The sequence below is a fragment of the Hemibagrus wyckioides genome, linkage group LG24, assembly GCF_019097595.1.
Source record: "Hemibagrus wyckioides isolate EC202008001 linkage group LG24, SWU_Hwy_1.0, whole genome shotgun sequence".
Taxonomy (NCBI): Eukaryota; Metazoa; Chordata; class Actinopteri; order Siluriformes; family Bagridae; genus Hemibagrus; species Hemibagrus wyckioides.
Genome location: NC_080733.1, coordinates 7,304,069 through 7,318,513, shown reverse-complemented (window position 1 = coordinate 7,318,513; position 14,445 = coordinate 7,304,069). Strand labels below are relative to the sequence as shown.

The 14,445-nt window shown below is 39.4% G+C and overlaps 1 protein-coding gene across 5 annotated transcripts in view; it reads right to left on the bottom strand.

Moving 5' to 3' along the window:
* The window catches only part of csmd3b (CUB and Sushi multiple domains 3b), a 414,649-nt gene that overhangs the window by 18,970 nt on the left and 381,234 nt on the right, over positions 1-14,445 (bottom strand). For all 5 annotated transcript variants that reach the window (XM_058378182.1, XM_058378183.1, XM_058378184.1 and 2 more), the window contains 5 exons: positions 12,660-12,842; positions 8,482-8,658; positions 6,556-6,735; positions 3,076-3,249; positions 78-251 (listed from right to left, as the gene is read on the bottom strand). In XM_058378182.1, the coding sequence (XP_058234165.1) occupies positions 78-251; positions 3,076-3,249; positions 6,556-6,735; positions 8,482-8,658; positions 12,660-12,842 (888 nt within the window). The remainder of the gene's footprint in view (positions 1-77; positions 252-3,075; positions 3,250-6,555; positions 6,736-8,481; positions 8,659-12,659; positions 12,843-14,445) is intronic.

Sequence of the window (14,445 nt, the reverse complement as noted above, 5' to 3'; positions counted from 1 at the left end):
AGACTGGTCATTAACAGCCTGTAGACTACAAAGCACTAAATTAGAATAAAAAAGCATGTGTGTGTTTGTGTGTGTACCTATGCAGCGAGGCTGGAAACCGCTCCAGGTGCCGTCAGCCTGGCAGATACGTGTTGTGCTACCCACTGGGATATAGGGGGCGCTGCAGCTGAAGGACACCTCCGACTGGTAGATGAAGCTACGACCTTCTCTAAAGCCATGGGCTGGGATTCCTGGGTCACCACAGAACTTTGCTGTAATGAGAAGATATTTGAGCTTCAGAGAGGGAAATCTCAAACTACAAAGAAAATTTCATTAAATCCTTGGCACACACTACAAGAGCCAGGAGCTGGTGTTTTTTTTTTATTTTTGGAAACCATACTGGATTTGTCTTCTGTTGTATTTGGTCATTAAAGAGGACACAATCAACAGTATAAAAGACAGAAATAATGAAACTCTCATTATAACGCACAATGAATGGTCCCAAAAGATATCAAGGTGACATTCCACTTCTCGTCTCCTCTCTTCTAAGACCATATCTGAACCAGATGAACAATTTTAATATATATATCCACATATTACATAGGGTAGGTGGGGTTGAAGAAAGAGAGAGTCAGGGCCCTGATGTATCTCAGGGTGAACATTCCCTGTGAACCAATCGTTGTCCAGCAAGCAACACATCTCAGGGCTAAAAAAGACAATAAGGGTGGAGGTTAAGTCACCAGCAGGCTGATTCATAATGAATGTGTGGTATGGTGTGCTAGGATCCAGCACTACATACTCGACCTTTCTTCCTAAATTATAGATGTGCTTTCAAGATATAAAATAAGAGGAATAAAGAAAGAGAGAGAGAACAGAAAATCAGTGCACAGACTTTTGCTCCCAACTCTGGTCATTTGAACAATGTCAGACTTTAGCAACACAAGAGAAAGATATAGGATGGCTTTAATTATGTTTGCTCAAAACCCTAGTTTTCTTGCACTGACCCCTCCCCTCTCTGTGCTCATATACCAGACTTAGAAGAGCATGAGATATCTGACCACTTTGCACAACATTGCCTTAAGTGTCTTCTCAAGCTAATGATCACGATGTCTTACCAAAATGTCTTAGACAACAAATGACAGAATTAATGCAATGGCTTTTCAACCCACTCTCTATCCACCACAACTGAAATCCATTCGAAGAATATATTTCCCTGTACTGAAAAAAGATCAACCTACTGACAAAACTTTTAAAACTATTTCAGATCCAAAGGAATTTTGACCAAGCTCCCACAAAACATATGACCAATACCTCCCTTGTGGTGCAACAGAACATCATTTGACATATTGTCCCCAGATCGTGAGTTCAAATCCTGACGAAGCCATAACCATCCATAGTCCAGGATCGTCCGAGTCCAAAATTAGCTGTGCTCTCATGGTGGGAGGATTGGCATACTCGCTCTCCCCTATCAATCACAGTGATGCTAGACAATCATGGGTATTTGTGAGCTCATACATATGGAAGGGGGTGTATAGCGCTTGAAAGTGTTACATCACCCCCTAATGTTGCATGGGCTGCAGCACTAAATGATGTGTTTGGCTGGTTTCATGTGCATCAGAGAATGCACATGTTAGACTTCACCGAGCCTGGCTGGTAGCTGTCATGTAATAAGGGACTAGTGGGTGTGAATTTACCATGCCTAAATTAGGAGGAAAAAACACAAAAAGCCCATGTTTGAGCAATCCCGTCTGGGCCAGAAAACATACATTTTCAATAAACATAACTGGTTCTATTTCCCCAAATTTAGCCAAATAAATAAAGGAATTGCAACAATTACTGAAGAACTGTCACATTTCTGACTGAAGAATTGTCAACTAATTCTCAACAGCTAGTTTACTTGAAGAAATATGCTCATTGTCCTAGTAACACGTCCTCCTGTACACATGTCCTGACCCAAATAACTACACTGTCAGTCATTATAACAAATTTTCTCCTCAGACTCTTATTTTTGAAAGGACAAATGATTTGCAGCTTAAATTACAAATACTATTCATGAAAGGAACAAACTACCCCTAGATTTCCATTCTGTGAGTTTCAAGTAAAATCCAACCTTGCGTCTTTTGTATAGTGAATCATGTTAAAATGACTGCCTGTAGAACTTACTATACTATAGAATATATAGTATGCTATGCAATAGATAAAAATTACATTGAAAAAATGCTGGAGTATTCCAAATATTCGGCTAAATTTAGATTTGCTGAAGCAGAATGTGAAGATTGTACTGTTTCGCCATTCTGTCACATGTTAAATGTGGACTGGGTAGCAATTAAATCCGCAGTACTGTCATGGTGCTTGTGTCCAAAACATTTCCCCTTTTACTGTCTCCTCAACCACAAACATGTCTCTTTGAATTTTTTTTTCAAAGATCTGAAGCTGACACTTGGCATCATCCCTAAGGCTGTGCAGGGACATTCATAACCCTTCACAGTCAGCTCTTGCCTTATTTGTCACCCCATTCTGCCATCTAAAAAACTAATAGGAGTCCTATGGCAAGCTAACCTCTGGAGACCTTCCTCTTAGACGCCTGTTGATCAAGATATGTTGTGATGTTCATTTACGCCAGGGTCAGTGGTTGAAGACCTGTCTGTGGTTGGAGCAATAACAAGCTGGATTGCAGCTGTAGAGGAGCTATAATTCAACCATGCTGTGATTGTAACAGTGGCTGTGTTGTACTATAACAGAGTCATAACATAACGATATGGTAGCGGTGTCGGTATTGTCCGTCTGTAATGTCACCCTAATGGGATGTAAAGTAATCCTTATGTGATTGTAAAAGTGGCTGCATTGTTGGTGTAAAGCCTCTGTAACAGAGATGTAACATCACCCTAATTTGACTGTAGAAGTTGCTATGCTTGTTGCTATGTAACAAAACTGTAACACAACCTTGATATGATCGTAACAGTGGCTGTTTTGTTGCTTTGTTGCCATGCTAACAGAGCTGTAACATAACCCAAATGTGATCGTAACAGTGGCTGTATTGTTGCTGCAATGCCACTGTAACGGGGCTGTAATGTGTATTAATGTGTCATTACTCACGCAGGCACTGGGGCACCTCTCCACTCCAGGTCCCATTTCCCACACAGGTGAGGATGGCAGGGAAAGAAAGTTCATAACCTGGAGAGCAGCTGTAGCTCACACTTGTGCCCCACTCAAAGTCAGTGCCCTCCAGCAGTCCGTTTGAGATGAGGGGTGGGGCAGTGCATGTCACGGCTACAGAGAGAGAGAGAGAGAGAGAGAGAGAGAGTGTGAGAGAGAGGGAGAGATCATAGCCTGCAATTTAAGGTCCTGTTCACAACCGAAATGACAAAATGCTTTTCATTTCAGCATATGTGAGCCAGGAAAAAACTTACATTTCTACTGAAGAAAGTGCAACAAAAAAAACCAGCAAAACTGCTTGGTTGATTCTAAATCAAAACATACTGTATAACACTGGTAATATGTCTCCCTATATTTGTAGCACTGCATGTTAATGAATTAACACCTGGTAATTTCTATGGAAATTACTTTAAGGCACTGTGTTTTCATCTACCTACACAGAGCGGCATACTAAGCCTCGCCTCGCACATTTATCAGACTCTGCACACTGCATCCTTGCGCTCTCTAAACAAACATGAGCACAAACATGCTGTACAGAATGTGTGGAGGCAGGAGAGAGTCTTTACACAAAGCAGGAAGTTCACGCTTTTAGCTCATGCCCATGATGACTCATGTCCCCTCAGACAGCATGATGCCATCCTATCTGAACACACACACACACACACAGACCTGTATTTCATTCACAATCTGCAGAACAAGGAGACATGCTGTTGGACACAACCAGCAGCATAAAGCAACAGAATCAAGAAAAAGGCTGGTTTACTGAGCCTATTTGGAATCAAACCTTATTACCGAGACCTAGGGTTGATGAGGTGTGAGGAAAGTAGTGACTGAAGGTGAGGCACAGGTCTGTTTGATGGATTTGGGATAAAGCCTGCAGTAATTTGAGGGAGTGCCACAGTCTGATTCCTCTACAGTGAATTAATTGACAAGGCATTATATGGGAGAAGCTCCGTCTCAATTATAAATTCAAAAAACAATGAACAAATATTTATGGCTGACATTCTGAGTCTATGAATGTGTAATAAATCCTAAATTACTGTATTAATATTCTGCACTAGTGGCGGATATAATCTGAAGTACATCCACGGGGACTTGACCAGCTCCTAAGCTAACGAATACTTAATGCATCCTGTCTCACATTCTTACTTGTACAAATAGAGGGAGGGAAAGATGCATAAAGAAAAGTGGAATGAGAGGTACACAAGAGAGAGCTGAGTTGAGATACAGCACTCGATGCTGACATCTCATTCTGCCTACACACAATAAGAAAAAAACACAAATCATCTTCACAAACATCTTCTTTTACATAATACAGTAATTATTATTACTTATTATTATTATTATTATTATTATTATTATTATTATTATTTTTCTTTTACAATTGGAAGAATTTTCCATTGTACATTTTATGCTTTGTTTGTTTTTCCGATGCCTTTTCGCTGTATTTTAAATGCAATAATTGACATATTGTATTGCAGGGATTGATCGAGAGAATAATCAGGAATTATATGGTACAGCAATACTGTGCATTTGCAATACACAACACAATACACTAATTAGCATTCATTGACAATGACTGATTTCAATTCAATGACAGACACAGCAAACAACAAAGGCAGAAGAAGAAGGAGGGATGGGGATGGTTGTCTAGACAGAAATAATACAAGTAATCCGACATATTGTAAGAACGTAATTTTGTGATGTTGAGATGCTAAATAAAATCAGTCGTCAAATATACCAGAGTATGTCTAATTTACACAAAGTCTTAGAAATGTTTTAGGGAAAGTGAGAGGTAGGCTCAGCATGATTGCTACACAGGGTTAAAAGACTCAAGAGTTCAGGCTAAGGAGTGATATACAGTAGCGGTGTTATTCACAGGGAAACTAGACCTGACATAGTGATACATACATACATACCACATGTCAGGGATGGACAGGACCAGAGCATGCAAATCACTGAGGTCTGGCTCTGAGAGCAGCATCATAAACCAAGACTATTTCCAGAAACCTTATTCCACGGTATATTTTTAAACAGTTTACACTATAAGTAACATCACAAACTGAAAATAGATCAATTCCCAGAACTTCTGTTATTGAATTTTAGTAGGTAATTTACAAGAATTTTGTCACTGTCTGATCGTATTTGTCATGCTCTGTGGACTCTGGGACACTCTGAAACTGGGATTTGTATAAAACTTCTACATTTTCAGTAGAAGAACTAATGGAGGAGTTAAGAGGGAGCTAAAAATAAATTGACAATCAAGTCAGGTAGAAAGAGTTCACAAACTTTACATTTATAGACATTTTCGTGATAAACACTATATATCTTGTATAAAAGACTGCAGCAGCACAATACAAGATGCTGGCTGTCCAATACTGTCATAGAAAAGTTTGAGAAGCCATAATGTCTAATGATTTCAATTGATTTCCAAGCAAAAAAAAAAGGGATCAATAAAGGGATGAATTATGATATACGATATGTCAATTTGTGCCATATTGAAAGGCAAGATATTGAATATATTATATATTAATGCATTGGCTGGTTTAATGGGCTCAGCTTTGGAAAGATGCAAATGCTGGCCTACTTTCAATGGTTTCAAAAGAATCAATCATATACTTAGCTCAGTTTAATTTCTGCTGGATTTGCTACACAATGCAATGTTGTAAAATGTGCAGAGAATGATCAGACTCCATAATGTTTACCATTTAAGAGGAAAGAAGTGGCCTCTGCTTTCTCGGATAAATGAGACATTTGCATACCATAACAAGTTTAGCATAATGCTATTCAAGGCCAGAGCCTTTCGCACGCTTTAAGAAATCAATGACCAACTGCACATGGAATTTTATATCACTGGCAGAGGTAAATTGAATGAACCCATTCACTTCAATTTTGGTTCCTGATGCCGTAACGACAGGATTCATTTTGTCTGTTCTGAAATTAATCACAACAAATGCGAATGGACTGCAATGGATAGACCGTCTGTGTTGCTAATATTCTCAAGGAATGGAACAATAGATTGGGGTAGCAAATATACATTTATGTTCCTAGCGAATTTCAGCATTAATGTGCCGTGAATTTCAATGTTTGTATTTTTCCAGATTATGAGTTCTTCAGTAAAATGAGAATGATAACTGGTTTCTTTTTAAACACCACAGTTTAATACATCTATCTGCACGCAACCAACAGAAGACTATGGATATGCACTTTAGTAGGAGCATCTGCTAGAGCTCAGGGCAGCGGTATCCAGATGTGCTGAGCCTGCAGTGCAACCTAATGCACAAGAGCTCCATACCATAAACATAAAAAGCTACTTCACTTGACTTAAACAGACAAAAAAAAAGTGGGTTAGCTAACAGTGCTATGCTAATCAGAGAGTGACATGAAAAATGTTTTCTCAGCGACTGTTCAACCTGTTACCTTTGCAGAAGGGTACTGGGGCACTCCAGGTGCCGTTCCCAGTGCATGTGATAGTCGAAAAGCCGTCTGTTTCCATGGTGTACCCAGGCTGACATGCAAAGGTGACATTTTGTCCAATGGTGAAGTCCTCGCCATACCTCACCCCATTGGCTGGCACTCCAGGTTCACCGCAGTTAATCACTGTCACAGTAAAAACTCAGTCAGTAGGCCAAACTGGTAAGATAATCAACGTTGATTTTAATGTTGTTTATACACCAAAATGTGAGAGCCTAAGATAAGCCTTTGAATCTGCTTGAGACTCATAGCAATTCATTACAGAAAACGAGATCAGGGCTGTTTCTATTCAAACAGGGTCTGGGACATAATAAGAAACATTTCATGGCAATTTCGTCTATTTCTGTGGCCCAGCAAGCAACATGACTCAAACTACGGAAACAAAGCTGGAGCATCCACATTCACAAACCATCTTAAACAACCCATTTATACTGCAACAGGGATATCATGGGCAATCCTGACTCTTTTATTCAAAATGATAGATTTCACTATTATGTGAAGAAAATCAATATCAGTGAGCAGGCACTTTCTCATACATTTCCCTGTGGTTTAACTTAGAATCAATTCTGCAGATCTTCTACAGTTACCTATGCTTCCAATAGATAAATAATCAGAAGGAAGGTGGCGGAACTAGAGTAACATACGGGAAACAGTGTGTCACCTTCTGTGGATTTGGAAGGAAATGATTTTGATACTTGGCCCTTTTCCATGGTTGACAAAATCTCATTCTTAAATTTAACTATTGCTTTATGGAGAGTCTACTTATTTCACAGCACTACGATCCATACATTTTGTGTCCTTAAAATTACGGTTTAAGATCCATCAGTAGGGTTAGTCATAAACATGTCATCTGCTCATAAGAAATTGCCAACACAAAATGCTAATGTGACTCCTCCTTTAGACAAAGCCATTCATCATGGCCCTGGGCCTGCTGGGTAAATGTGTAGAACAGCATCAATCAGAACTGCTTTGAGGTGCCACCACTTTATCCAGTAGTAATGTAGAGCGTTAAAGCTTCAGTGGTTTAGGGATGCAATCAGGAGTGATGATGCTAGCTTTTTGATCAGAAAAGTTCCTTCTCAATGCTGGACGGACTTCAACGCCTGCTTTTCATTACTTCATCCATTCATCATAAAGACAACTCCTGCAATGACTAATACGTTCGCTTCTATGATTTTTAACTGGCAAAAGTTCTTTATGAAGACTATGAAGACATGACTGATCTAAGTTTTAAGGAAATTCAACTCGCATGAACTTTAAAAAAAACCTCAAGGCATGAATTAAATCAAGCTGTCTTCTAGCCTTTAAGAAGTGAATCATAAGACTACGGAGTGCCATGTGGAAGCAATTAATTCTATTACCTGAATGTTTCTGAACACATGAACCTTGAACCCCCTTTCCTCATCCTGTCTCTCCATCTTACGAACTCGCCTAACCTGAGCTGACCTTACCCATCGTTATACTTTATCATTCTGACCTAGGCCTACATCCATGAATCACTTTAATTCAATTTCTCTCCATCTCTCAAATCACAGGAACTCCAATTACTCCTTTGATGGAGTCCATATTTAAATTTTATGAAGCTGAAGTCTTGAACCCTCAAAGGCATCAGGATTACAGGACACCTTTTATCTATCAATCAAGCTATGACAGGAGACCGCAAAAAAAAAAAAGAAAAAAAAAAAAAGTTAAGTTCTGTTCAGATGGGTCAATAAAGACTCACCTGTCATATTTCAGGGTTATGAACTAGGGATAAAATTTCATCATTAAATCAGCAGCAGCTCTGCCTTATTCTCTTCATGTAAAAAGTACGGTCAGGGAAAGCGTCATAGCAACAGGCTGGACACTACTGAACCTGAAGTTCTCACTCACTGGTGCAGTTGGGCGCTGTGCCGGACCACGTGCCATTGGCCTGGCACTGGCGTGCGCTGGAGCCACTTAGCAGGTAGCCCTCCATGCATGAGTAGATAACCGAGTGAGAGAAGGTAGTGCCGTCCAGCCGGTACACTCGGCCATTACTGGGAGTTCCAGGGTTACCACACTGCACCGCTGTTAAATAAATACATCAATCAGAGAGATCAGGAACCACAGGAAAACCCGAAAGCTGAGTTTCAATCATTTTATATTTACAGGGAAAATAAAATCAACATTTGCTAAGGCATCACATACTCAATATATAGTGTTCATAATGATGAAGTGATAGAAAACACTGAAAGAAACATCTTTCTAAACTTGTATACTGCCAATATACTCCATGTCCCGTCTGCTAACGTCATGGTTTCCCACAGTTCACTGTAGGCTGCACCAGACCCAGAATCCATCTGCACCCCTTCATTCACAGTCCTCTTTTTGATAGTTTTCATCTGCGTTTAATTATGTTGTGTTTGGCAGTCTTTAAAAGCTCCTCTGTTTCCTTTGTTCCCTGCAATGTAACCGTTTTGTCCTTTGTGTCTGTGATGTTATTGAGCCTGCCTTTGTTCCAGATATTCCTTTTTCTTTTTTTTTTTTAAAAAAAACCCCATTGTATTGTTTACCTGACTTTGACTTTTGCCTAGTATTTTTGCATTATTTGCTGGAATTGTACCTAATAAACCCACCTGCATTAGCATCTGCATCTCTCAGCCTGTTTTCTCTGACAATGCAATACATCATCATATTAATTAATTTGGCTTAATTTAACAAAATGGCTTCCACTTTCATTACTCAGCAGTTTACAAAATAGCACTTGATCCAGCACATGCTGTTATTTTACAATGAATCTTTTTCATCATGTGTAGCCAAGCCTTTGTGTGCACGACTTAATGCTGACATGAGATAGTAAATCCAGATCATAAAATTGGAATGTGTGCATGAAATGTAGGCTATTTTACAAGCTGACAAAGCGTTCATCTGCTACGCTTACAGCTTACTTTATGTAAGTGTAGTTAATAATTTTATCCATAATAAATTTCCCATTAAAGATGCTCTCTCCTCAGATGTCCTCTGTGTGGAAAAAAAATTTTTAGTCGACATTACAGGGATGAAACTATTAATGAATTAAGAATGTCATATTTTCATATTTAATCTCGGCCTCTAATGGCTTTCTATAGATTTTGAGTGCATTTGTAACCCAAAACTTACACTGCAGTGTGACTACATGTGACTGTGGCTACATGAAATTTAGATGGAGTTCTGATGTGTTCTAGGTGAGAATCTGAGAAATACCAGACTGATTTCTGAGTAAGATTTCAAGGAATGTTAATCAAATATTCACCTACATTAAGTGGATGGCCGCATATTAAATAATCCTAGCAGAGATATGGAAAGGCATTTTACATTAGGGCCACTGGAATTTTAAGCAGCGTACATGTGATATGTACTTTTTATATATTTTTATCACTGTGTTATTAGTTGGAATAAAAGAAATCCTGAAAGTCAGCACTCTCTCTTCCCGTGTCCTTGAATGATAGTAAACTTGTGTCAGATCGTGTTTTCTCCTTTTGCATAGACTCTATTTTGCCCAACTTCTACGCAATTTTGTTTTCATGCTATTTTGCTAGCTCCAGGTCATCTAATAGATTAGTTCTCACAGACAGAACAAACCAACAGGGTGTATTGGATGCCAGAAGGTTATTACAACACAAAAATATTCAGACATGATGGTAATGTTGCAAGACTAAATGTGTGCGGGCAAGAGCGAAGAAAGCAAAAGCAGTCGGGGCCTATAAGAGTGTGTTTGTGTTCTGGAGAGATTTGCGATGAAATTCAGGCCTGGAGCTATATAGCATGTTTGATTTCAGGACCATGGTCCCTTCTGAGTGGATGTACGCCCTACCAGCCAAATTAAAACAACAGGGCATTACTGATCAAGTCAGGCTTTCTGCAAATCCAAAAGCCTGTGGCTAAGCTGTCTCTTGTGCGCATGTGTTTTAGATCAAACCCAAGGCTGAGCAGAGCAGACAGGGCCACACAGGGAAGACAAAAATGGATCCAGAGAGAGGCAGAGGGAGCTCTATCTCATCTTGTTAAGATGTTGTCCCCCTTTGGGCCTTGGAGTTAACAATCTGCACACCTACTTAAGTGGCGAGCTAAACTGGTGAGAAGACACAGGAAGGATCAGTCAGTCCTGATAGCAGCTTGTCACACTGCACTTATGACAAGCATTGCCTTTGGCTCCCTATGACACACTGGCCATTGTGTATCCCTCAGCGTGTCACTTTGCAGTGGGGGATCGGATTTGAGCACGACCTCCACCAACCCCCCTCCGCCTCAATTACACACTGCTCTTGCATCCTGTCGTTGCCTTTCAGAACTGTGCCTCTCTTTCACAAACAAGTACTGTTTCTTGCTATTAGACCTTTTTCGGTGTACAGCGCTTGAGGCTAAGTGGCCTCTCACTACACGACGAGGAGCACGACCTCCAAAGACACCATGCTTGCAATATAGCTATTGAGAAAGGCCACCTGAGGAGCTAGCAATGAGGTTGACACATGTACCTATTGTTTGGATGGCAGGTCACCTGTTATGATACATATCCACTTTGCATGTTCACCCGGCAGCATGCTATTCATTTCAGTGAAGCTTTGACTTCTGTGTAAAGAAGGAGTGTAGCTTGAAATTTTTTTTCATTAATTTAAGAAAATGACCAGGCAAAGGTGCACTAGGAATTTCAATCCCATGACTAACAAAAATAAATAAAATACTTTGCTTCAAAAGTAAATATACAGCAAAACTCTTTGCTTTCACTCGTAACCATAAGAACACAATACTAGAGTAGTACTTAATTACTGTATTTTAAAATTAAATAATTAACTTACTAAATATTTTTTTAATGAAATATGTTTACTTATGTACATTCCCAGGCAAAAACATTGGGCTAAACCTTCAGTTCTAGGTCTAAAAATGAATCTTTACAATCTTGATATACATTAGATATTGACTCATTCAATCAAGTTCAACAAGGTAGAAAAAACTAGCAAGAATCCAGCTAGTCACTAGCCATGACCTTCTCAGTCTAAACAGCACAATTAGTGCTATGCATCTGAATATGGACGAGTTGCTGGAATGTGGAACCTGAAGATGAGCACTCGGCTGTACCTCAGTAAAATCTATTTCAACATACTGGAGAAAGTGAAGATATAAAATGAGGCGTCTCCCTTGAAGGCATGAACTCCATCCGATTTGGAAAAAGTACACTGTAAGTAAGTTTAGCAATTTGCTAACATGAACTGGATGTATTTATCTAAATATAGTGGTATGACTTACGGCCAAACCGCTCTGAGAGCACCCAATCTCATCTGATCTCGGAAGCTAAGCATGGTCGGGTCTGGTTACTGATCAGAAAGTCAGCAGGGTTCAAGACCTCCATTACTGTTAATTGTGAAACACCTCCAGATGGCTTTCATTTCCTGTTGTCTGTTCATTAGCACGATAACATAAACTAGGCTTTTGTGACAGTGTACCCTGTGGAATTGGATGTTGGATATTGGAGAAACTTTGATGAGTAAATGAGGATGGTATCAGACTGAAAGCTGAACAAAACAAGTATTGCAATTCCGAATAATTTCCTTAACAAACACATCAAGAAACCCTTAGCAATATTATAGAAATTCTCACTAGGGGTGAAAGTAGTGGGTGAAAGATACACACTTTGTGTACACATACTTTTACACTGCATAATACAATATTTGAACAGAGATAAAGAATGAAGGTTTTTTTTTTTTTTTAAAGTAGAAATAGACAGGATCAGAAACAAAAACAAAGCTGACATTTCACATCGTATACACTGCTGGTAGCATTATGTGTGGGTGAGCAATGTGCCTGATACGGTTTGAAATAAGATTTACTTAAGATTTTAGATAAATAAGACAAATTGAATCACAGATAAAACAGAATATTAATTCAGTTTTCCTTTGCATTTCAATGCCAGGCTTAGATCAAAGAGATGAAAATAACCCTGAGACTTACAGAGGACCGGGCTCATGTTCTGCCTATACAAACTATGAAGATATAGTAAGACAAGTAAAGTAGTGGAGCTTGCAAATCATACACCAAAGATGTAATCTGCTTACGTTTGCAGGAAGGCTGAGTTCCAGACCAGGTGCCATTGGGCAAGCACATCCTCTCAGAGGAGCCGAAGAGCACATAGCCTGTGGAACAGCTGAAGTGCACCTTGCTGCGGATCCGAAAATCACTCTCCTCCCTACTCCCATGAGAGGGCACACCTGGATCTCCACACGTCCCTGACGAATCACCTGTACAGAAAAAGCAGCATGGAGTGGAGAGAGAGTATAAATAAGCACAGGAATTGGTATGAGGTGAAAAAGAGAAAGGAAGATACAATACAGTATTTAGAGATAAAGAAAAAAAGAAAGGACGGGACTATAAAACAAAATAAAAAATCCATGACACATTGAGTACTCATAAATGTATGTAAATGACATCCTTTTGGCCTGTGAGCTTCTCTTCTGTAGGAACACTGTGGCTGCAATTTTAGAGGACACACACACTTTCTTTCCTCCTCACACACTCAAGGCTCCAATCCAAGACTCAGGAAATTGATAGCGCTGATTGGTTCTGGGGGCTTCCATATATCTGTGACTGTGTGAGTCAGTAGCCTGCAGCTTTACATCTCACCCGAGCTGCAGCTTCATCCATCATCACGGATGCAACTCTGTACACACACACGGCCCAAAAAACTCAACATGTTCACCATCAAACTAACACGCTGTAGCTGCAGGAGAATTCGACACCTGCTAAGAAAGGCAACATGGTCTCTACAGCTCTAGACACATGAGGAAGAGACATAAAGTCATATGTGACCTGGAGATATAACAGAAACACTGCTGTAAACATTAGACATAGGGGAAGAGACTCAGCAGCTTGGTGGCACAAGAGTGGAAAGGTAAATACACCATGTATTTTGAGCTCAACCTTGGTACTAAACTGTCCCCACATATCAGGTGAGTCAACATGAGGAATGGCTCATGCCAGGGGACTAGTCCACTTCCACTTATTCCATAAATAAATCATCATTTATTTAAGAAAAGGGTATGAAAAAGGCATTTCTTGATCTAATGCTGCAGTTAGGCCTGGGAGCAACAGACCCAAGAGACAGATTAAAATGGTGGATATTAAAGGACTACAGGGTGTTCTTTTTTGGGATTAATATATCAGACACTTGGTTTCTCTGGCACCTGTACAGATACTTGTTTCTATTTTTTTTATTTATTTATTTTTTTCGATGTACCGCATGTTGCATGTAGCAAGTGTGCCTTTAACACTTAACATCTGGGAGCGGGCAGGAGATGTGAACGCTGCTGTGAAGCTGAAGTTAAATGAGGCGAATGAAATCCTTGATTGAGTGTAATGCGATCTTCTGGATGTGCTCTAAAGAACAGCTGCACATTTCGTAGATCGAAACTTTCACACGTACGTTCATAATGATGGAGAATAATCCACTTATTATGAAGTTTAGCGGCAATAAAAATAATTCAAAGAGCTACTAGTAAGTGGCTTGAAAAATCTGACACAATTATTGCTTGTTAAATGGGATCAGATTTAATTTTCAAAACAAGAAGCAATCATGTAAAAGAATAAAGTGTGATTAAAAAATTAGTTTAATTCATGTATGGCCACTTTAATAGGCACACATTGACCTCTGCCCAGGGGGTAGCTTTGGGGTAGGTGGATTTTAGGGTTAACACCCCGAAATAGCAGAAATAGCAATTACAAAAAGATAAATAGACAGATAAACAAAGAGATAGATAGATAGATAGATAGATAGATAGATAGATAGATAGATAGATAGATAGATAGATAGATAGATAAACAAAGATAGATAGATAGATAGATAAA